The sequence below is a fragment of the Elephantulus edwardii genome, unplaced genomic scaffold (assembly GCF_000299155.1).
Source record: "Elephantulus edwardii isolate Elephantulus edwardi_28Jun2011 unplaced genomic scaffold, EleEdw1.0 scaffold00133, whole genome shotgun sequence".
Lineage (NCBI taxonomy): Eukaryota > Metazoa > Chordata > Mammalia > Macroscelidea > Macroscelididae > Elephantulus > Elephantulus edwardii.
In genome coordinates, this window is record NW_006399883.1 from 4,718,201 (window position 1) to 4,740,011 (window position 21,811).

Here is a 21,811-nt window from a genome sequence, read left to right on the forward strand (position 1 = left end):
CCCCCGAGCCGCAGCCGCGCCAGCTCCCAGGGCCCAGCCCGCCCCGGCGCCCGCGCTCTCGGGGCGGACTCCCGGCCCTGTGCGCTCTCCTGTCTGGCGATGGCCCCGCTTGGATACTTCTTATTCCTCTGCGGCCTGAAACAGGCTCTGGGCAGCTACCCGATCTGGTGGTGAGTGAGACTTCCCTTCATCCGCCTCTGTCCCTGTCCCGCCCCCGAGCCGCGGTCCCCTCGGGCTGGGCGCCCACGGTGGCCCGGAACCCGCGCCCTGCTCCTCCTGCTCCGCTCGGGCCGTGCAGTCTTGTTTTCCTTGGCGGCCACTATCGACCTGTTTGGGCCAGACTGGGACAAGGGCGTGGAGCTTCCAGGGGCTTTGACCTTCTGGCCCAGAGGACCAACTAAGCGCGGAAAGGTCCTGGCTGCTCCTGGCGTCGGACGAAGAGAGCAGTGGGCTGAGAGGGGCGGGAATGAGATGGGGCACAGGCGACACCGACGCCAGGCGACGTGCAGTCAGAGGCCAGGAGACAGCAAGAGGAGATGGGAGGGCGAGCAGGAGGCGGCGCGGGGGGGGGGAGAGGAAGATTAGCCGGAGACTTTCCGCAAGGACCCTATCTTGTACACACATACATACATACATACGCACGCGCGCGCACACTTTAAAACAAAGTCAGTGAGACAAGACTGAACAGCTCGAAGCAGCAAAGTTACGTAAAGACAGCTGGGACCGAGCCCCGGGAGGGGTGGGGAGCCGGCGGCAGGGTGCACTGGGCCGTCACCCTGCCTCCCAGCTCTTCCTATGGCCTCTGTTTGGGAGCGGGTGTGGGCTCCGTCTGTGCGCCCCCTGCGCGGGCTGTGGTGGGCCTGCTGAAGAGGTAAGGAGAGTGACGAAGTCTGTGAGACTCCAGCGAGGCTGGAACCCCATATCTGAAGGGATCCTCATTCCCACCCACGACAGCGCGTGTTAATGGGAAGACTTCTGAGCCTGGAGGTTGACGGGCAGACTGGCCATAGAAGGATCCCCAAGGGTCTTAACTCTGCAGCCTCTCCTTCATCTGCACATTTGGGAGGGGCAGAGGCTGGGGAGGTTGTTGTTACCCTGGACGGGGTGGGGGGGGGATTGTCTGGGGGGAAGCTTCCTTTTCTGCACAGCCAGCACCCCCAAGTACCGTACAGTCAATCCCAGGACGATTTGTCCTCGGGGAGGCAGGCGCCCAGAAAGATGCCCAGGATTTTCTGAACCAAGCTGGGAGGGGTGTGCTGGCGCGGTGGGAGGTGAGGAGCCGGGCTGGTGGCTGACGATGACCCAGAATTGGAGAGAAGCCTCCCCACAAACACGCTTGCCCCCCTCCAGGAACCCTCTCCGACGGCTTGCCTGGAATTATAATAATTACGCCGAGGGGAAGGGGATGGGAGAGAGCGAGAAAGCCGAAGTACATTTAATCCGATAATAATTTTTCTCTTCGTCGAGATGGCTCGGGATCAGGGGCGCCCAGGAGGGGGGCTCGGAGGTCTGTCGGACCCCAAAGCAGCACAGGCGGGCGAGGGGAGGGCCTGACCGGGTGTCCAAGGGTCCCAAGAGTCCCTGGGCGCGCTGCGCTGTCGCCCGCCAGCCCTGGCCTGCGCCTCCCGCGCCCGCCCTCACAGCCACGCGCCGCCGCCGCGAAGCACCTGCGCGCCCGGTTGCCGCCCCGAGCGCGGGCCGCCGAGGCTGCTGTGCCCGCTGGCACGCGGACACTGACGCCCGCCCCGCCAGCCGCGGGGTGTGAGAAGGGAGAGCGTCGGAGAGCCTGTGGGTTAGGAGCCCAGGCTTCTAATTAGAACCCTCCTTAGCATTCCTGGGCCCACAAGGAAGCTCCTTCGCCCCCGCATGCCTCCTATAAAAGAAGGGCCCTGTCACTAGCCACCAGGCTCCCCCACGCTGGAGTTGCCAGTTGCCTTCTGCCCCAAGGGTCCTTGGCCTCACGTGCGCGCCCACCCTCCCACCTCTTTTCACCTGCGCCAAGTGTGTCCCGACTTAATGGCCAGCTTAATGGAATATGCATTTTCCGAATAAGGTTGAAGATTCTAGGAAAGAGATGAGATCGCCTTGTTCACACCACCACTCTCAGCAACCTCCAGCTCAGCACAGAGCCTGGAAAGAAGAGAGTTATGTTGAACCCCATCTAATTCTGATTGGGAAAGTCTCTCTATTTACTCACTCTTTACTCTTGGGGAGATTTCTGACCCTTTCTTCATATGCTGTTTCCTGAAATGTTTCTTAGGCAAGGACTGGCTCCCTGGAGACAAGACACGTCCAACCCCTCACTCACACTTCTCTCTCCCCTCTCCCCAAGATAAGCCAGACATGGAAAGGACAGGCTCTTGAAACAACAAAAATGCGCATACACCAGGACAGACATATGTACATAAGCACATGTGCGTGCACAGGACAGAATAGAGAAAATGTCACCGAGAACCAAAAAAAGGAAAAGAAAAGACAGGCAAAGGTAAAGAATGAGATCTTTGAATCTACAAAGATGAGTAACACATAACATTATACAATTAATTAGTGGGAGAGTTTATTTTCTATCTTCATCTGCACTCTCTACCTGAAGAGAGAACTTTCCAAATGCCATCTTTTCTCCTGCTCCCAGTTAATTCATCATCTGTCTCAAGAGCCTTGGCATCTGCTGAAAGGGTTGGGGGGTGGGGGCCCTGGGCGGCCTGTAGAGGAGCCGGGGAGGGAAAGAGACAGCTGGAGTCGCCCAGACCATTGGGTCCATTTCTTTATAACTTTTCACCTCACCCTCAGCCTTCCTAATTGGTGGTTTCACCTTCCCTCCCTAAAACAAAGCCACACGCCCCTTCAGTCTTTCCAAACACTTCCCAACCCCAGGCCAGTTGTAGCCTGGCTGTTAGTGTGGGACCAATCGCATATGAAAGTGAAACTGACCAGGAACTTCCTCACCTGGGGAAACAAAACAAGGAAACAGCCCAAATCAGGGGCAATTAGGCTTTTGAAGTTGGTGAGGCTCTTGGTGGGAGGGAGGGATCCAGCGAGAGAAGGTGTCACTGGCAGCACCGTGTGGGAATTTGAATGACCACAGCCTCCCCAGAATGAGATGCCTGAGGGACCAGAGGCGCATATCTAAGGCACCGGCCAGCTCATCTCAGAGAAGGCTCTAGAGTGGAGCCGTCTTTAGGACTGTTTTCCTAGGCTCCTTCCCAGGATGGAAGGAAGGCGAGGTCCAAACTAGGAGCTTTAATGCAACCATTCTCTTTTCCTGGGTAGCTCCCTGCAGGAGTCGGGATGTGTCCCAGAGGCCAAGTGGTGCAGGCCTGGACGGGAGTCTTCACTTCCTCTTCTCCTCCTCCCCTTTTTGTTGACGTTACCCTGTTGGGTTTATTTCAACTCTAGCCAACCCATTGTATGGAACCCGCTGCCCTGTAAGATTGTCAAGTATAACCAAGGTGCTCCTTGAGGCAAGGATGGTGAAACTTTCCTCACGTACTTGGGGCATGTTGTCAGGAGGGAGCTGGGGAAATGAAGGGTAAGAGAAAGAGGAAGACCAAGATGAATTGACATAATGACGGAAATAAAGGGCTCGACAATATTGAGGATGGTGAGGGTGGGACAGAGTTCCGATCTGTTTCTAGAATCTCTATGAGTAATAGTAGACTTGATGGCATCTAACAACAGCCACATCCTCTATTGAGGTTCGAAGCCAGCAGTGGCAAATCAGGAGAAAACATGACAATCTCTTGTGCAATTTACAGCCTCCAAAAACCTGCTAGAAGGTCAGCTGTAAGTCAATTCCAACAATGAGTTGAGTTGAATTGATAATTTTGGAAGATCACCAGGCCTGTCTTCTGAGGTATCTGTGGAAAAAGGAGTCAGAACCAGCAACCCTTTGGTCTAACAATCATTTGTACCACCCAGGACCCTACCCTTACCTCGTAGTCAAGCTGAACTCTTGTTGAATTAAGACTAATAGAAAGAGTCCATCTTAATATGGAATGGGCCTTGGGGTGGTTTGGAGGAGCGAGCACGTCTCTCCTCATTCTTATGACATGAAGCAGTGGGTAAAGTGCTTAAGACTGAAAAACCTGCTGCTGGTTCTCCCTATCTGGGTCACTGTGACCCATCAGAGATGTGGAGGCCAGGGTGCCTTCCCTCTCCCCACCACAGCAGCACACAGGCCATCACCCTCCAGCTGCCCCCCCTCGTCTATGGATACTTCAGGCTCCCACTCTCCCACCCCACTGCACTTCACACTCAGGGACACCCATCACGCACCATGTTATTGCTTTCTTGGTTCTCTAGATGTTGCTAGAAAACAGACATATCACAAGTGGTTGGCTTTAAGAAACAAATTTCTTTCCTTACAATTTAGGAGGCTGGGAGTCCAAATTCTGGGCAAAGTCGTTCTTTCTCTGTGTGCTCTGGAGGAAGGTCCCTAATTCCTCAGCTTCTACTCCCTGATCCCCCTTGGAGATCTCCATGTGTCTTGACATCTGTCTTATCCCATCTCTCTCTCTCTCTCTCTCTCTCTCTCTCTCTCTCTCTCTCAAAAGAGAATGACTTGAGACACACCCTACACTAATCCTATTCATTAACATAACAAAGGCGACCTATTCTAAAATGAGGTTTTAACCACAGGCAAAGAGAGGTTAGGATTTACAGCACTTTCTTTTGGGGGACATAACACCCTTCCTGCTCCCAGAATCTCCCCTCCCATCCAGGAGCCACACTACCAAGCTTTCTAAGAGGCATGAGTAGATTCATTGCCCTGCCCTTGGCCACCATCACCACCTTCGCACACAGATGGGGGGAGGGGGTGGTGACTGGAGCACCTGTTAGGTGTACCCCTTTGTCTGCTGTCTGTCTGGCGCTCGCCAGTCCCTGTGTCTGTGCGTGGAGTACAGGATCACCCCAGCCAGGCCTAGCTGTAACTGGTGCTGTTTCCTTTGACCTTGATCTGTCTCACAGACTCTCCAACAACTCCTCTAACACTCCCACACACATCACTGAGAAACACTTCAGCTTCCATGGTGTCTACAGAGCCAGCAGCAGGTGCCTGGTGGAGCTTCCTTGGGCCTTGGAGAGCCTTCCTCTCTCCCGTCACCTGTGCTGTCTTCTGCAGAGGTAACTCTGCTTTTCCTATCACCCAGCTTGGCCTGGGGGGCTTCACTTGCTCCCTGACCGTCCCAGGTCCCTCCTGCACAACCCGTCAGGCAGCACATCCCCTTGCAGAGCTCGAACAGGGCCTGGTGAGGGCATCATTGTAGTTCAGGAACTGAGCACAGTGGGTGACTCCTCAAGAGAGGTCAGCCTCACTTGTTCAGACCTGGAGGTCATGGACGCTCTCTGGAGGTGCACCCCTTGAGGTGGTGCGCAGGAATAGCAGCTGTGGTTGCTGGTGGGGGAGAGACGAGCAGCCTGCACAAATGTACCAGGCGCTCTGATGGCTGTGGGCCCAGGTGAGCAGGGACTGCATGAGGAGGCCACCTCGAGGGTGCCAGGACAGACACACTGGTGAGGCCCTGGAAGCTGAGCAGGAGGACACATTCAGGGCCCCACACCTGTCCTGAGGATGAGCAGTGGAATCTGCTCTGCCTCTCAACTCCTGTGTTTCTGTCCTCTGCCCCCCCACCCCATGTCCTGTCTCCAGGGACTCTAAGGCTAAGGATGACAAAGACGAGCATATAAAACAGAGACATCAAGACACCAGGTGGACCCTCACAATGTGGGGCCCCAGGGACAGTTGCCTTCACAGAACCACAAACCCAGGGTTAAGCAGTTATGTGCATTACAGCCACAAAGAGCAGCATCCATTCAACTGGCCCTTTGAAGACCCACCAAGGCAATTTTCCCTCCTAGAACTGAAAACTGGAGGATACCTCTCTAACTTGGCTACTGAAAACCTCCATGCTGGTACGGGGCTCGGATGGAGCACATTCTCTCAGCTGGCTGCCTCTCCATTTCATTTCACCAATTGTCATTTTTTGAAATGGTTTTCCATTTCATTTGGCATAACCTCCAGGAATTTGGGGAAAGGAGAACAGGATAAATAAATGTAATCATTATAAAAACACAGAGCAAAGAGGAACCCCAACAATTACATGGTATTAACTTCTGTAACAACATTGCCCCAAACGCTTCGGCTTCTGTATGAGCCCCTCCAGGGACAGGATGCTTTCCGGCTGCTCTCAGCTAGCTCTGTGGTCCTTCCTTAGCATCTTTCTTAACTTCTTAGCCAAGCAGGCTGACTGACAACTAGATGCAGCTCTTAGACGTGGCTGAGGAAGCTAACACTTCAGGGGATTGAGAGGGGGCTGAAAACGCCAGCCCTGACAGAGGTGTGCTGCTTGGAGCCCACAGCTCCCGCCGCAGGTGCCCTGGAGACAAGTTTGTTTCCAGAGGACTCTAGAACTGTGGCCCAAGACTGAATGGGTCTTGTCTGTGAAACTTACTCAGGGTAACTGAGTGTAGCCCTGGACAGAAGAGGACAGAACGGAGATTCGGTGCTTGGAGACATCATCATTGACAGGCAGTGCTGCCACATTTTTATTATATTTTGCTATGATGGGCTGTGGGGAACAATTTTTAAGTACCTCACTATTTATTTGTGCAGTGCTTGCCACAACTACCACAAGGCGTGGAGCCTTCGCACTTGCTCCAAGCCCACATTGGTCCCTTCCTTACCCCCAAGATCCTACTGCTCCTCACTACCCAGCCCTTGTTTTTAACTGAGGACCGGACTCTGTGTTTACCGTTAGGAGTATTTACAGGGTTTGTGCTGCCTGCTTCTGGGGAGTTCAGGGGAAGCTGTGGCTGCTTTGCATATCCAAGCACTACGAGGGGAGGAATGGACAACCTTGTGGCTCAAGAGAGATGCTTGTGGTTTCCACAGAAGCATATTTGGCTCCATGTGGGGAAATCTTCCTAAACATAAAAACTTGGAATGCCTGACCATCATCTATCTGTGGGCTGAAAATGATGCCACCCAGGAACCTGCGGCTCTCAAGGGAAGACTGGACAGAGGCCCCACTCCTTCCCCTCGGCCACCTGGCCGTCCTCTTACTAGGTCTGTCTGCTGCCATCTGTGCAGTTTCCACGAGCTCAGGTCACCACCGTGTGCAGGGCAGGTGCAATGCTGAGCAAGACAGTGCAAAGCGTGTGCTCCACATCTCCCCCAGGTTCTCCTCAGCCAGGCGCATGTCCGCATGCCCTCCCGGCCCCACGCACTGTCTTCATGTGTACTCCCCACGTAGGCTCTTGTCTCTGTCATCTTCCCCTGAACTAGACGTTAGTGGGGCTCCAGCCCCAGCGCCTTAGCCTCCTTGATGTGCATCTGGGGGGAGGCACTCCCTGATTTTTTTTTTCTGTTTCTTCATTAATGTTACCCATGTCATATGGGATCTGTGCCATTAAACAAGGATGCTCTATGCCTCTTCCTTCCCTGTTGACCTCTCTGCACCCCTCTTCACTCCATAGTTGCTCCACAGGGTTTTGAAGCTCTGTGAACGACCTGACTCTAGAGGGGTGTGAGGAGTTCATGTTCGGTTTCCTCCACCGTGGGCTGTGCAGTGAAGGGGGTAGACAGGCAGGTGAGAAGCTCTGCCTCAGTCTCCCTCCTCACGTCTTCAGTGAGACAGCTGGAGGTGCCGTGCTTCCACATTCCTTCCCAGCTAAACGTGCTGCTGCCGCCAAGGGAAGCAGGCAAATGCGTGGCCGCGGGCACAGGGAGCCTCTCTGCCCACCTGCCGGGACTTGCTCGAAGTATGTGTCAGTAATCCAGGCCCGGCTCGGGAGGAGGGGTGCTGCCAGGGCTCAGGCAGGACTGTGGAGCTCGCTGGGAAGACACGGGGCCTAGCAGCCATTCTGGTGGCCCTGCCCCACTGACAGCCTTTCTGAGGGAATGTGCTAGTTCCCTGCAAGGTCTGTGGCTGAAAGCATGCTGTGAAAGCCCCATACGGAGGCACCAGGTTCTTTCTGGGCCACTCGTTACAGAAAATAGCAGATATGTCCCAAAGGGTACCATAGACAGCATGCACCCTCAAGGGAGCCCAGTCCAGGAGGAAGCCGGCTCTGGCCACTCCTTTTCCAAGAGGGAACAGGATCTTCCTATCATCCAGGACAGATGTCAATTGAATGAGGCTATGGAGGACCTTGATGGCAGAAGACAGACTCTAGGCCTGCTGGGAAGACTTGCCACAGCTCTGACACAGCCCAGGGCAAGGACATGCCCCCCCTACCCCAGGAGGCCTACTGCAGAGGAGATACTGCAGGACTGGGACCTCACGATTCCAGTCAAGAGAAAGGAGAATCTGGTCTTCAGCATAAGCTTCACTTTGTGTTCTTAGAGAAACTGAGGCCCAGGAAGGGAGTAGGAGTAATAGCAAACAGGATAATAACAGAGTTCCCTGCTAGGCCCAGCCAGCACTTCTCACTTTGAGGAACCACCAGGCATCACCATCCCCAGGAGGACTTCCTGTCTCCCCCACAGGCTGCCTGTGTGCCCTGTAAGTCTTGTAGACTTGCAGGGACACTGGCAGCACACACTGGACACACAGCTCGCTCATGCCCTGTCTTTGATGCTGCCCACCAAGGAAGCCATTCCTGGGTGTCAGAAACCAGGATGCTACCACTAGAAAAAGGATGCAGCCCTTCAAGTCTAAGGTTCTTGCACTAACTGACATTCTATTACATGCTTTTAGTATATATTCTGACCTGGGACTCCATGGATATATCCAGAGAAGCATTCAAAACACACAAGAGAGTGAATGAGGCTAGCGTGGGGTCCAGCCCTTGGTCACTGGGCCTCCCACTCTCCTGCCACATAGTGATGCCACACAGTGATGGCAAAGTTCACGTGAGAGTCCAGGCAGAGGCTGGGCACCAACCTGGCCCTCCCTCCTTTCCTTGCATGTCCCAGCCAGCATCTCTCTCCATGCGGGGCAGAATGGTCTGGCCGGGCGCCCACCTTCCCTCAACAAGAGGGAAGAAAATCATTAGTGTTTCCAGGCTGAAGGTGTGGCTTCTGAGGCATCAGCAGTCCTGGGGCTGGGAGACCACATGGGGCCCGTTTCCAAAAACACACTCATGCACGTTCTGAGTGAAGGTGGCAGCTCACCTTAAAAACAAATCATTACTAAAAGACAACTGACAAAAGCGTTGATAAACACCTGGAAGGAGAGCAAATCCTTGACCAACTTCATCCTAGTGTTTTCTTGTGCCAAAGTCTCTCCTTCACACATACATACACACACGCGCGCACACACACGCACACGCGCACAACTTCTTATAATCACAGAGCCAGTGGGCACGCCAATGTGCACTCTGCTTCCAAAACTACCTTCAATCTCTCTAACAGACTGCATCTCCAGGTCTCCTCAGCACCCATCTAGGCCCCTACCACCAGCCTCTCAACTGCGCACCTTCTCTGGACTAGGAGCAGTTAGCCTCTCCAGCAGGGTGGTGGAAAGGGGTGGGTGCTCCTGGGAGCTTCCTCCCCACTGGGCCGCCAGCCGGAGGGGAAGTGAGCAGATTCCTCACTGGGTGACTCAGGGCAGCCAGGTGCAGCAGTGAGAGGAAGGGGTGAGGCGAGGTGGGCCGGATCCTCCCACCCCTGCTTCTCCCCAATCCCCAGGGCATGTTGGCACCCTCCCACCTGGCTTTTCCCTGAGGCCAAGAAAGGAACAAGGCACACACCAGAGGCTTTGGCTGCAGTACACCTGGGCAGGGCTGGCTGGTCTCTGAGCGCCCTGCCTGCTGGAACACTCCATAGTGATGAGGAGGTCCATGATGCCGTCTCCAGCAACAAACACTTTTCCAAACCGAAGGGCCTGTGGGTTCCTGTGTCACCCTGGCAAGGGTGAGAGCCTCACCGTGACTAAGACTATGGGACTGTGGGTGCTGAATGAACAATGGCTGACTTGGAATTCCCCCACTTGAAGATGGGTGTGCATCTTGTGTTGTGCTGTGCCTAGCATTCCCACCTGCACTCACTCGTGAAGAACTGAAAAGGCCCTGCCTTTTCCTCTCTGGATACCAGTTTGCATACCTGTGGCCTACTGGGTCAGGAGCTACGCTGCCAACTCAAAGGCAAGCCCTTGGAATCCGCCAGCTACTCGACGGGAGAAAGATGGGTAACCTTCTCCAGTGAGATTTACAGCCTCTGAAAACCAGCTGTAGGGTCACTGTGAGTCTGTTCTTATTTGACAACACATAACAACAACAAATACATGAAGACAAGGGACTGGAGAGTTCATTTGAAACACCAGGAATGCAGGCGAGAACTGGGGTAGGATCTGGGCCTACCTGTCCTCCAGATCCTCCCAGAGCATTAGCACAGGCACAGGTGCCCACTGGCAGCCCTGCAGCATGTCTGCTGTTGCCCTTCTCCCTGTCTGAACCAGGCAGCTCCCCCTTTGGTCTGGCTGTCTTCTGGAATGTTCACCAGTCATGCTTCCTCTTTCTGCCAATTGCCGGCTCCAGAGGTCCTTGACAGCCCAAGGTGATTGTGTACACTCTTCATTGACTTCCAGGGCCAGTCCAATAGGGGACAGGTCCTCCGTTCCCCAATGAAGAGAGAAACAAGCAGTAACTCCGCTCTTGGCCGTGATTGACAGTGACCTGGTGCAATCCCATTCTCCTGTTTAGAGCTCTAAACCCGTACTCTGGAGAAGTGTTCCAAAGTTTCAGGAAGCTATGGTCTTTCAGAAGCAGAAACCAAAGGACAGGCTTTAGCTGCTGCCCTAAAAGGTTTGGGCTTTAAGAAACCTTGGAAGTATCCTTCGAAAGATTACAATGTCTTAGGCTGCTCAAGCCGGAAGTGGACTTGGCAATCCCAGGATCTGGTGTTTCTTAAACACAAGTGAACTGATCCCCAGAGGGCTTGTTGAGTCTCAGCCCCGATCCACCCCCAGTGTCTGACTCAGCGGCTCTGGGTGGGACTCAAGGATGTACATTTCCAGCAAGTCCCCTCTGCTCTGCTGCTGCTGGTGTGGAGACCCCAAATTGAAGATCATGCTCTAGGTCAATGACCTCAAGTGCTAGCTGGGTAAACTGAGGCTCCTAGAGTTCCGAAGCAACAGACCAAAGTCAATCAATGTTACTCACCAGTGACTAGCGATGTGGTCACTTCGCATCTCCTACTACAGTCATTCCCTAATGCTGGGACCTAGGGAACATCTTTAACATTCTAGGTCTTCAGTTGAATGGTGGCTGCATAGTCTCTGCTCCATTACTACAGCCTGCACTTACAATGGATAAGTAAGACCAAAGAAGAATTGGTACCTTCGAACTGTAGTGTTAGCAACGAGTACTGAAGATCTCATGGACTACTGAAAGAACAAACAGATCTGTCTTGGGCAAAGTAAAAGAAAGATGCTTGGCTCCACAATCAACAATCTTTTTCTGTCTTTTTTTTTCTCTCCCCTGTTGTATACCTTCAAGTCAGATCCAATTGGCACAGGAGGAGATTGCCCCTCCTTCTTCAGTGGAGCATCGGTGGAGTTGAACTGTGTGCCTTCAGGATTGCAGCGCAGCTTCTTGCCACTAGGCCACCAGATTTCCCTTCACAATCAATATTGTTGGCAACAACAGTCAGGAAATCAAAAGACAAATTGCAATAGGTAAATACACTGTCAGGGACCTTTCCAGAATACTGAAAAGCAACTAAATTAGTCTAGAGACTAAGGTGCGCCTGATCCAGTCCATGGTCTTCACAAGTGCTTGCTATGCATCAGAGAGCTGTATAATGACTAAAGATGATAGTAGAAGAACTGATGCCTTTGAGTTGTGGTGCTAGAGAAAAGTCTTAAACATACCATGGGCTGGCAAGAAAACAAATAGGTCTGTCTTGGATAGAATGAAGCCACGTTTCTCCTTGGAGGCTAGGATTTTGAAACTCTGTCTTACATTCTTTGGGCCCGTGGCCAGGAGGGACCAATCCTTGAAGGATGTCATGCTTGGAAGGGAGAAGGGACAGCGCAGGAGAGGAAGACCCAAGATGAGATGGATTGATACAGTGACTAGGGTAATAGGGGTAATTGTGTCAGAGTCAGTGTGACTGGCTCAGGACAGGGCAGACTTCAGAGCTATTGTACGTAGGATCTCCGTGAGTCACAGATGACTTGATGGCACATATCAACCTTAGAGGCAAGAATAGGTAAAATTTATCTCACATACTTTGAGCATGACATGCAGGGTTAGTCTTTGGGAAAAGACATTATAATGGGAAAAGTGAAGGATCAGTGAAAGAGAGGAAGACCTAAAACCCTGGCTTGACACAGTGACTGCAGCAGTGAGCTTGAAGGTGGAGATCATGAGGGTATCACAGGTTCATAGGGTTACTATGAGTTGTAGGTGATTTGACACACCTGATGTCAGCCTAGTGGCAAAAAGCTATCCCAAGCAATCCCAAAGGCACACCAGCTGAAGGCCACCAGATGCTCCACAGGAGGATGGGCAGTCTCCTCCCGTGCAATTAACTGCCACTGGAAACCAACCAAAGGGTCAGTTATGGGTCAGTTCTGACTCAACAGTACAAAACAAAAACAATAATGTCATCTAAAATCTATACCTAGACCAGGAAATTGTTGTTCAAACAGAGCTAGGGAACACTGTATGGTTCAAAAATCAAGAAGGGAGTGTATCAGGAATGTATCCTTTCCCCATACCTTTTTGGTCTACATGCTGAACAGGTAATCTGAGAGGCTGGACTTAGGAAGAAGAACGCAGCATCAGAATTAAAGAAAAGACTCATCAACAGTCTGCATTATGCTGCTGACACAACTTTGCTCACTAAAGCTAAGGAGAACTTGAAGCATTTGCCGCAGAAATCCAAGGACTTCAATATGAATTTCATCTCAACATCAAGAAAACAAAGATACTCATCATCAGGCCAATTGGAAGAATCATGATAGATGGAGGAAAAACTGAGGTCGTTACAATTTCATCTTGCTCAGATCCACAATTAGTACTCTTGGCACTAGTAGTTAGGAAATCAAAAAAGTAGTTGCTTTGAGAAAGTCTACTGTCAAGGATCTCTCCAGTGTGCTAGAGCAATGATGTCAGTCTAGAGACTAAGGTGCACCTGATTCAGGCCTTGGTCTTCTCAATTGGTTGCTGTGCACCTAAGAGCTGGACAAGGACGAAGGGTGACAGAAGAATAATTGACAGCTTTGAGTTGTGGTGCTGGAGAACAGTCTTGAATATACCAGAGCCTGCAAGGAGAGCAAATAAGTCTGTTCTTGAGAGAGTGAAACCAAGTTGCTCCTTGGAGGCAAGGATTTTGAAACTCCCTCTCACATACTTTGGGCATATTGCCAGGAAGGACCAGTCCTTCTCCAAGGACATGATGCTTGGAAGGTAGTGTAAGAGAGGAAGAGCCTGGATGAAATGGATTAATGCAGTGACTGTGACAATTCAAGTCAAGAGTGTCGGAGATGGTAAGGTTGGCTCAGGATAGTGCAAGTTCAGAGCCATTGTTCAGAGGACTGCTAGGAGTCGTAGTCAACTCATCAGCACTTAACAACAACAACAACATAATGTAGAAAGTGTAGCCATGGTGCTCCTTGAAGGCAAAGATGATGAAGCTTTGTCTCTTATACTTTGTAATGTGGCTATGCAAGGCTATTCCTTGGAAAGGGACGTCACACTTGGAAAGACAGAGGGTCAGTGAAAGAAAAGAACCACCACCCCCCCCCCCCCGCAATGAAATGGACTGACACCATGATGGAAGCAATGGGCTCAATTGTGTTCGAGATGATAAAGATGGCACAGGATAGGACAGGGTTCAGGCCAGTTATATATACATTAGTATTTGAGGGACTTTGGAGCAGATGGATGCTAACTCCCCTGGTCTGCTCATGAACAGGCTGACCCGGGCGTGTCCCCCATACCAAACCTCAGCTCCTCATCCATGCAGTTCACATGACTGGGTGGGTTCCAGGGAGTGTAGAACAAGCCAGACCTGTCTGCAGCCCTGTAGACAAGGTCATCGTGAGCGCCAAACACTGCGTGGTGGGCAGGCAGAGTGCTGGCAGAAGCCAGGCAGAGTCTGCACAGGCAGCTGGTGACAGCTGAAGGTGGGAGAAGTAATCTAAGAGTTTTGAAGGAAGACATTATTAGGTTTAATAAGAGATCCTGTTTAAAGGGGGCACGTGGGTGCAGTGGGAGGCAAGGTGCTATCCACTGATGGGGACAGGGAGGGGCGCTGATGAGTGTGGAGTCTCACCAGTCCTTGGAGATCATACATTGAGGGCCACTAGCCCTAGGAGGCAGTGTCCCCTTAGAAGCCCACCCTAAAGCGTTCTAGCCTCTAGAACACCAGAGAGAGAGGAGAAAAACTGAGTGGACAGAAAAGCAAAGAGAGGGTGAAGAATTCTTTTTCTCAGTGTTGTGTAAAAATCAGCATAAATGTCAAGGTCAAACTCAAGCTCAGGGCAGTCCAACTCATAGCTGACCCTCTAGCAGGTTTTCAAGATGCTGTAAATTGCACAGTAGATGGCCCATCTTTCTCCCTCGGAGTCACTGGTGGATTTGCGTCACCAGAGAGGTGTGACCTTTGGGTTAGCAGCAGAACTCCCTGCGGGCTATGCCACCAGTGCACCCCAGCACGAACCACCGGACTCAGCTGCGCCTGTGCTTGGGGTCTCATTGTCTCCAGATGTTGGAGAAGAACCTACTCCCCGTTCCCCACATTTTTCATTGTGGAATCCAGTTCCCTACTGTTGACTGGCTTCAGTCAGTTCCTACAGGCCTCATTTGGCAGTGGGATGCTGTCCCCTCCAAATCTCCTTTACACTTCTAATCTACCAGACTACTTCAGCTATAGGTGCAAAGTTGTGTTTTTAAAGCACACGTGATTAAATTAACTCGGTTACTGGTTGCTGTTGAATCTATTCTGACTCATACAGACTCTTAGAGGGCAAAGTACAACTGTTCCACAGGATTTCTGAGGCTGTAAGTTTATCTGATCACTTGCTATGCCTCTGAGAGCTGGAAAACTATTAAGGATGACAGAAGAATTGATGCCTTTGAGCTGTGGTGTTGGAGAAGAACACTGACATCCCATGGAGTGCCAGGAGAACAAACAGATACGTCTTGGAGAGGGTGCAGCCGGAGTGCTCTTTGGTGGCAAGAATGATGAGGCCTTGCCTCACATACTTTGGGCATGTTGCTAGGAGGGACTATCCCTGGGAATGGGACATGACACTGGGAAGGGGAGGGAGTCAAAGGAGAGGAAGACCCTCGAACAGATGGATTGATGCAATGACTGCTGCAATGGCTCTTGTGTGTCAGGAAGTATGAGGATGGTTCAGGATAGAACAGGGTTCAGATCTTTTGTTCATAGTGTCGCTAGGAGTTACACTCAACTCGACGGCACCTAACAGCAACAAATCCTTGCAGAAGCTGACTGTCACCTCTTTCTCCCACTAAGAGACTGATGGATTTGAACAGCCAGCCTTTGGGTTAACAGTTAATCCACTGCACCACCAGGACTCACTACCAAAACTTAATCTATTGCACCACCAGGACTCCAAAGTTGACTGATTGGTGCCCTTAGTTTCAGCTGATTTCACCAGAATTTCCACAAATGTCCTATTTCTAGTCCAAACAGTAGTCCAGAAAGGCACATCACATTGGGTGTAATGATAATTTTATACCCTTGTTCTGGGTACAAATTCGAGGGCTCTGGGAGAACTGTGGCAGCTATGGGAGGAGGGCTGTACAGGCATATTAGGTGAAGGAGGTCTGGAGGTGCTGAGGCCCTGACCCTTTTCAAAACCCACTCTTCACCCAGCATTCACCTTCCTGGGTGAGAGGGCCACAGGGCTGGCCTGAAATTGGTGCCACTGTCTGGTGCGACCTCTCCATTCTGGGAAGACCTTGCTTTTCCCCTCTCCTTCTGGACTTCCAGCCCTGTATCAGAATTTACCTCTTTTCCATTTAGAATGATACAGAGAAAAGGAATTACAAATTAACAGTGTTCTAAAATTGAACATTTTGGGCCATCCACTCCTGACTTAGAAATGCACATCCTGACAGGAACAGGGGAGGGAGTGTGTCACTAGTCTGGATTTTAGTGACCCTTCAAGGCCCATAAATCGACCCTGGCCCTTCTCACAATGCACAGCCTCTGTCCTCCCTTGCCCCACTGCTGTGAGCATCCAGCCAGACTACATTCTGCAAGGACTAGGTCCTTCCTCTTGGTCACTGTCTTCTTAGAACTTGCTGAAGCAGTTCATGGAAATGGAGTGCTTTGGGGGTCCCGAGAGGCTGGAAAAGCACCAAGGTGGTCCCTGAGTTCCCTAGGACAAGTGCAGGGGATCCTGTGGGTGCTGGGAACCCCAGGACAGCCGGAACCATCAGGCTGTGCCGCATGGACCCTGGCAGCACATGGGTAGTGACATGCCGGGGCCTGCCCTGCAGGAGGGCTGTGGCAGGGATACTCTGGGCTGTCCTGGCACACTGACTCAGCACACTCCAGACGCATTTAGGCGTAGGGGAGACCCAGCTATGAGAACCCCTCTGCTGCCCTGAATCAGGGGCCTAGGATGGCAGGGGAAGAGGGTAAGACTCTCCTCCCTTCACTCTGAGGCGGGCAAGACAAGAAGTGCGGAGAAGTGACAGGAGGGCCAGGTTCTTGAGGCAGGTACAGAGGTCTCTTCATTCTCTTGTGCCCTCACCCCGCCTAGTGAGCCCATGGAGGCATCAGTAATGAGGATGGGGACCTTGAGATGGGCTATCTGTTGCTGGACCAGACCTTCCAGCCTAGTGAGAGGCTTAAGCCGACTCAAGGTGAGAAGCATAGGCATCAAGCTGTTACAAAAGTCTTCCTAGACTTTTTTTCTGTCTAAACAAAGTAGTCTCATTGATTCCTCCTTGTTCTGAATCTTCAGACAACCTAGCACATTTAGTTAGCCAAACAACATCAACCCCAGTGTATGTTCTTTCTCAGGGTGCTCCCTCACCCTCCATCCCAGCTGTGGCCCGGCTGCAGCAACAAAGGAGGGAGCAACCTGGTGACCTCAGAGCTGCCTTCTCAAAAGTGCTAAAGCCACGGCCATGACTTGCAAACCTTATGCCAACATTACATCATTAAAATCTTCAAACATGCAGAAAAGGTGAAATGTTTCCACTGACTGTCATCTACCCACAAGCCACACACATCTAACCACTCCTTCCCTTCTCATTTTTTATGCACTCCAGAGTTTTGCAAGTGTCAGTCCATTCTGCCCTTTAACGCATCTGCAGGCACTTTGTCAACATTTGTTTGAGACACTTTTGTGACAGTCTTATGTGGAGTGTGAAGTCTAGACCTACTTTTTACAAGGTGGAGTGGAGGAGCCTGACTATAACAAGCCCTCACCATCTCCAGGGTGATCAACCAGCCCTGGTTTAAAACCTCATATCCCCCTCAGTATTGGGTAAACCATCTACCCAGATGGTCCCCTCCACCTGAATCCCTGTACTAGTCCCTGTGGAGGATCCAGGAACCTCCAAAGTCAGACTTTGAAAACCACTAGTCCAGTCTCCACCACCCGCTCCTGGGTTTCATATCCATCAAGGCCTGCAGAGTCTGGCTGCAACAGCCCTTTGTAGTTCTGAGGTCAAAGGAGTCTGATGGGCAGGCCAGAGAATAGGATGTGGGAAATTCCATGAAAGCTTCAGAACTATTGTTAGGGGCCTTCAAGTTGGTTCAAGTCATGACAACTCAAGGCATAACAGAATGAAACACGCTGCCTGGTCCTGCCGTCCTCACAGTCCTAGCTGTGTTATATTTGCACACATTGCTGAAGCCACTAGAGAAATCCATCTTGTTAAGGATCTTCTACTTGTTCACTAACCCTCTGCTTTCCTAAGTATGGTTTCCTTCTCCAGAAATTGGTTTTTCCTGATGAGATACCCAAAGGACATTAGACAAGGTCTTGCCATCCTGCTTTCTGAGGAATATTCTGGCCACCTATCTTCCATGACAAATTTGTTCGTTCTCTGACAGTTCACAGTCAATTCAGTATTTTTCACAAACACCGCAATTGAAAGGCATCAATTCTTTGCTCTTCCTTATTCACTGTCCAACTTTTGCATGTATGAGACTGCTGAAGTACCACAGCTTGGATGGGGCGCATCCTAGTCTTCAAAGTGATGTCTTTTGTTTTTAGCCCTGAGTCTTTTACAACAGATTTTCCCAATGCAATATATAATTTAATTTCTTTCCTCTTAATTCCATGGTGGCTGATTGTACATTAAAGCAAAATTAAATCCTTGACAATTTCAAGATTTTTCTCTATCATAGCATTGCTTATTGTTCCAGTTGTGATAATTTTGTTTTGATTATGCTGAGGTATAATCCATACTAAAGTCTATGGTATTTATTCTACTTTAGTAAGTGCTTTAAATCCTCTTTCAGGAGGCAAGGTTGTGTCATCTGCATAATGCAGGTTGTTGAAGAACCTTCCTCCAATCCTGGTGCCACATTCTTCTTCATATAGTCCAGTTTCTTGCATTATTTTGAACTGAATAAGGATAGTGAAAAGATACATCTCTGAAACACCCTTCCTTATTTAAACCACATGTTTCCCTTTTTCTGTTTTAAAAACTGTTTCTTGATATATGTATGGCTTCTGTATGAGCACAAAGTATTCTGGAATTCCCATTCTTTGAAATGTTATGCATAATGTATAATAATCAACAGAGTCAAATTACTTTGCAGAATCAATAAAACACAAGTAAACATTTTTCCTGATTTTCTCTATTTTTGACCAAGGTCCATCTGTCATTAGCAATGATATCACTTCTTCCACATCTTTTTTCTGAATCAAGCTTCAATTCAAGTTCCCTGTTGATAAGTTACTGGTTTTTTTAATTCTCTTAAGCCAAATTTTACTTGTGTGTGATTGCTGTTATTGTGTAATTTTACATTCTATTGGATCATCTTTTTTTTTCCTTTTTTAAAAATTTATTATTAATTTCAATGAAAATTTACAGAGACTTTGAATTTCCATTCATTCATTGTTGTACTTTTCTCCCCTCCCCTCCCAACCCCCTAGTACACTCCCCTCTTGGAAAAGTAAAAGAAAAATTCTTTCATTGTTTTACAACCCCTCCCCCCAGGTCCACTCCATTATACAGCCCTTGCTAGGATCATCTTTTTTTTTAATGAGTACAAATGTGGATCTTTTCTAGTAGGTTGGCCAAATAACTACCTTCCAAGTTTCTGAGTTTAGAAGAGTTAACAATTCCAACATTGCATTCATTTTAAAAAATAAAATTGACATTCTCACCAGTGCCTTCAGTGGAGCTACGACTTCTTTCTTTAATATGATTTCCTTTTTTTAATGATTCTTGATCAAATGTGACCTCCTAAAATGAGTAAATACTGATCAATTTCTTGGTACAGTGGCTTTGTATATTTCTTCCATCTTCTTTGATGCTTCTTCATCATTCAATATTTTACCTATGGAATCTTTTACTTCTTTGTCATTCAACATTTTTCCTATAGAATCCTTCACCATTGGAACTTGATACTTGAATTTGTTTTTCAATTCCTTGAGTTTGAGAAATGCTATGTTCTTGCCTTTTGGTTTTCTAACTCTACCTCTGCACATTTTATTATAATACTTTGCCTTTTCAAGCTACTGTTTGAAATCTTTTGTGCAGTTCTTTTTTTTTTAATTTTTTTTTTCGTGCAGTTCTTTTCTGTCACGATTTCTTCCTTTTATTTTAGCTACTCTACATTCATGAGCAAGTTTCAGAGTCCCTTCTGACATTGTTTTGATCTTTCCTTTCCTTCTTGTCTTTTTACTAACTTTTTGCATTCTTCATATTTGATATCATCTTCCAATACTTCTAGTCTTCAGTTTGAATGTTTGATCTGTAATCTATTCTAGGGATGATCAAGTAGGGTATACTCAGGGTCATACTTTGGCTCTAATGCACTTGCTTTTATAATGCACTCATTTTATGCAAGTTCAAGTTAAATTTGCCTTGGATAATTGATGGTCTGTTTGATCCCTGGCCTTGCTTTGACCCATGATATCGAGTTTCACCATCATGTATTTGCACAAGTGTATTCCATGCAATCCCTGTACATTGCATCTGGTAAGATCTATGTGTTTAGTCATTATTTATGCAGTTTTAAAAATAATAATTCCAATGGTTTTCCAAAATTCGGTCTTACATTAATTCTATCACCAAGACTATGTTTTCCACCGAGTGATGTTCTTTCTTTGTTTTCATCTTTTACATCCTAATCACCAGTGTTTTTCGATGCAGCTTGAGTATTTGATCTATTTCAAACTAGACTACACAAGTTAGAAAAAATCTTCAATGTCTTCATTTTTTACATTTGTGATTGGTGCACAACTTTGAAATATAGTGGTATTAACTGATCTTCCTTCTTGTTGTTGTTGTGTGTCGTTGAGTCAAAACCAGCCCGCCCATCCTTCTCCCAAGGAGCAGCTTACGGATTTGAACTGAGAGCCTTCAGGATTACAGTGTAGTTTCTTACCACTAGGCCACCAGAGCTCCCACAACTATCTTCCTTACAGATACATGGATATTAATTATCCTGTAACTGAGGATGTTGTATTTCAAGATTGTTGTTATTATGTACCATCAAGTCGGAACAGACTCATAGCTGACCCTCTGGTGGATTTTCAAAGACAGTTAATCGCATGGGAGAAGATTGTCCTTCCTTCTCCCGCAGATTAGCTGGTGGATTCAAACTGTGTATCTTCAGGATTGCAAGGCAGCTTCTTGCCACGAGGCCACCAGACCTTGAAATATTCTTTTTCACATTAAATATGACACTGTTCCTCTTAAATTTCTTATTCCCCACATAGGAGATATGACTGATTGAAAATGGCAAACATTAGTTCATTTCATCTTACTTATGCCTAGAATTTAGATTGTCAAATGTATCATTTAATCTTTTTACAACTTCTAGTTTTCTTAGATTCATATTGAACTAGCTTGAACCAAAGTCCTATTTCCCCACTCAACCATCTCCTGCCCATCTTCTGGTTACTTAATTTTCAGAGATCTGTCCCTAAGTGTTTCTCCATTTGTTAAAGAGTATCGTCCAAATTCCTTGTGTGACTGGTACAGGTGGAGGCTTCCAGAGGGAAAGGTGCCTAATTAAAATCCCACTGGGTCAGGGATGGAATCAGAACTAAAACCAATTTAATCAGTGACTCCCAGGCAAGATTGGGAAGGGGGTTCATTGTGTGAGACTATCACCCACAATGCCCAAAGCCCTGCAGTGTAACCCACGCACCACAGGTCTCAACCGGTTACCTGAACCTTTGTAAGAAGCTGCGCCCATAATGAACAAGGCTGGGTCTGAAACTTGCGTTCAGGCAAGGGGAGAGATGGACTCAATGGACACGATGTTTGCAGTGTAAAGGACACAGCTGGCATGGGAGCAAGAAGGCAGAGGTTGGGTGCACATAGATGGTGCATGAGTCTATGAAAATGTACCAGAAGGGAGCTCTGGTGGCCTGGTGGCGGCAAGAAGCTGCACTGCAACTCTGAAGGCACCTGGTTTGAATCCAGCAGATGTTCCACTGGAGAAGGAGGGGCAATCTCCTCCTCTGCCAGTTGGATCCAATTCGACAGCACACAAGAAAGAGAGAGAGAAGGAGGGAAAGAGAGAGGGAGAGAGGAAGGGAGGGAGGGAGAGAGAGAGAGAGAAAGAAGAAAGAAAGAAAAGAGCACACACAAGAGGGCCGGAGGGAGGGAGGGAGGGAGGGAAAAGAGTGCACACAAGAGGGAGGGAGGGAGGAAGGGAAAGAGGAAGGAAGGAAGGAAGGAAGGA

The 21,811-nt window shown here is 49.2% G+C and overlaps 1 protein-coding gene across 1 annotated transcript in view; it reads left to right on the top strand.

Annotated features, from left to right (window-relative positions):
• Positions 1-59: 59 nt before the first annotated feature.
• The window catches only part of WNT3A (wingless-type MMTV integration site family, member 3A), a 68,841-nt gene continuing 47,089 nt past the window's right edge, over positions 60-21,811 (top strand). Inside the window, exon 1 of the mRNA XM_006893913.1 lies at positions 60-170. Within this exon, the coding sequence (XP_006893975.1) occupies positions 100-170 (71 nt within the window). The 5' untranslated portion in view covers positions 60-99. The remainder of the gene's footprint in view (positions 171-21,811) is intronic.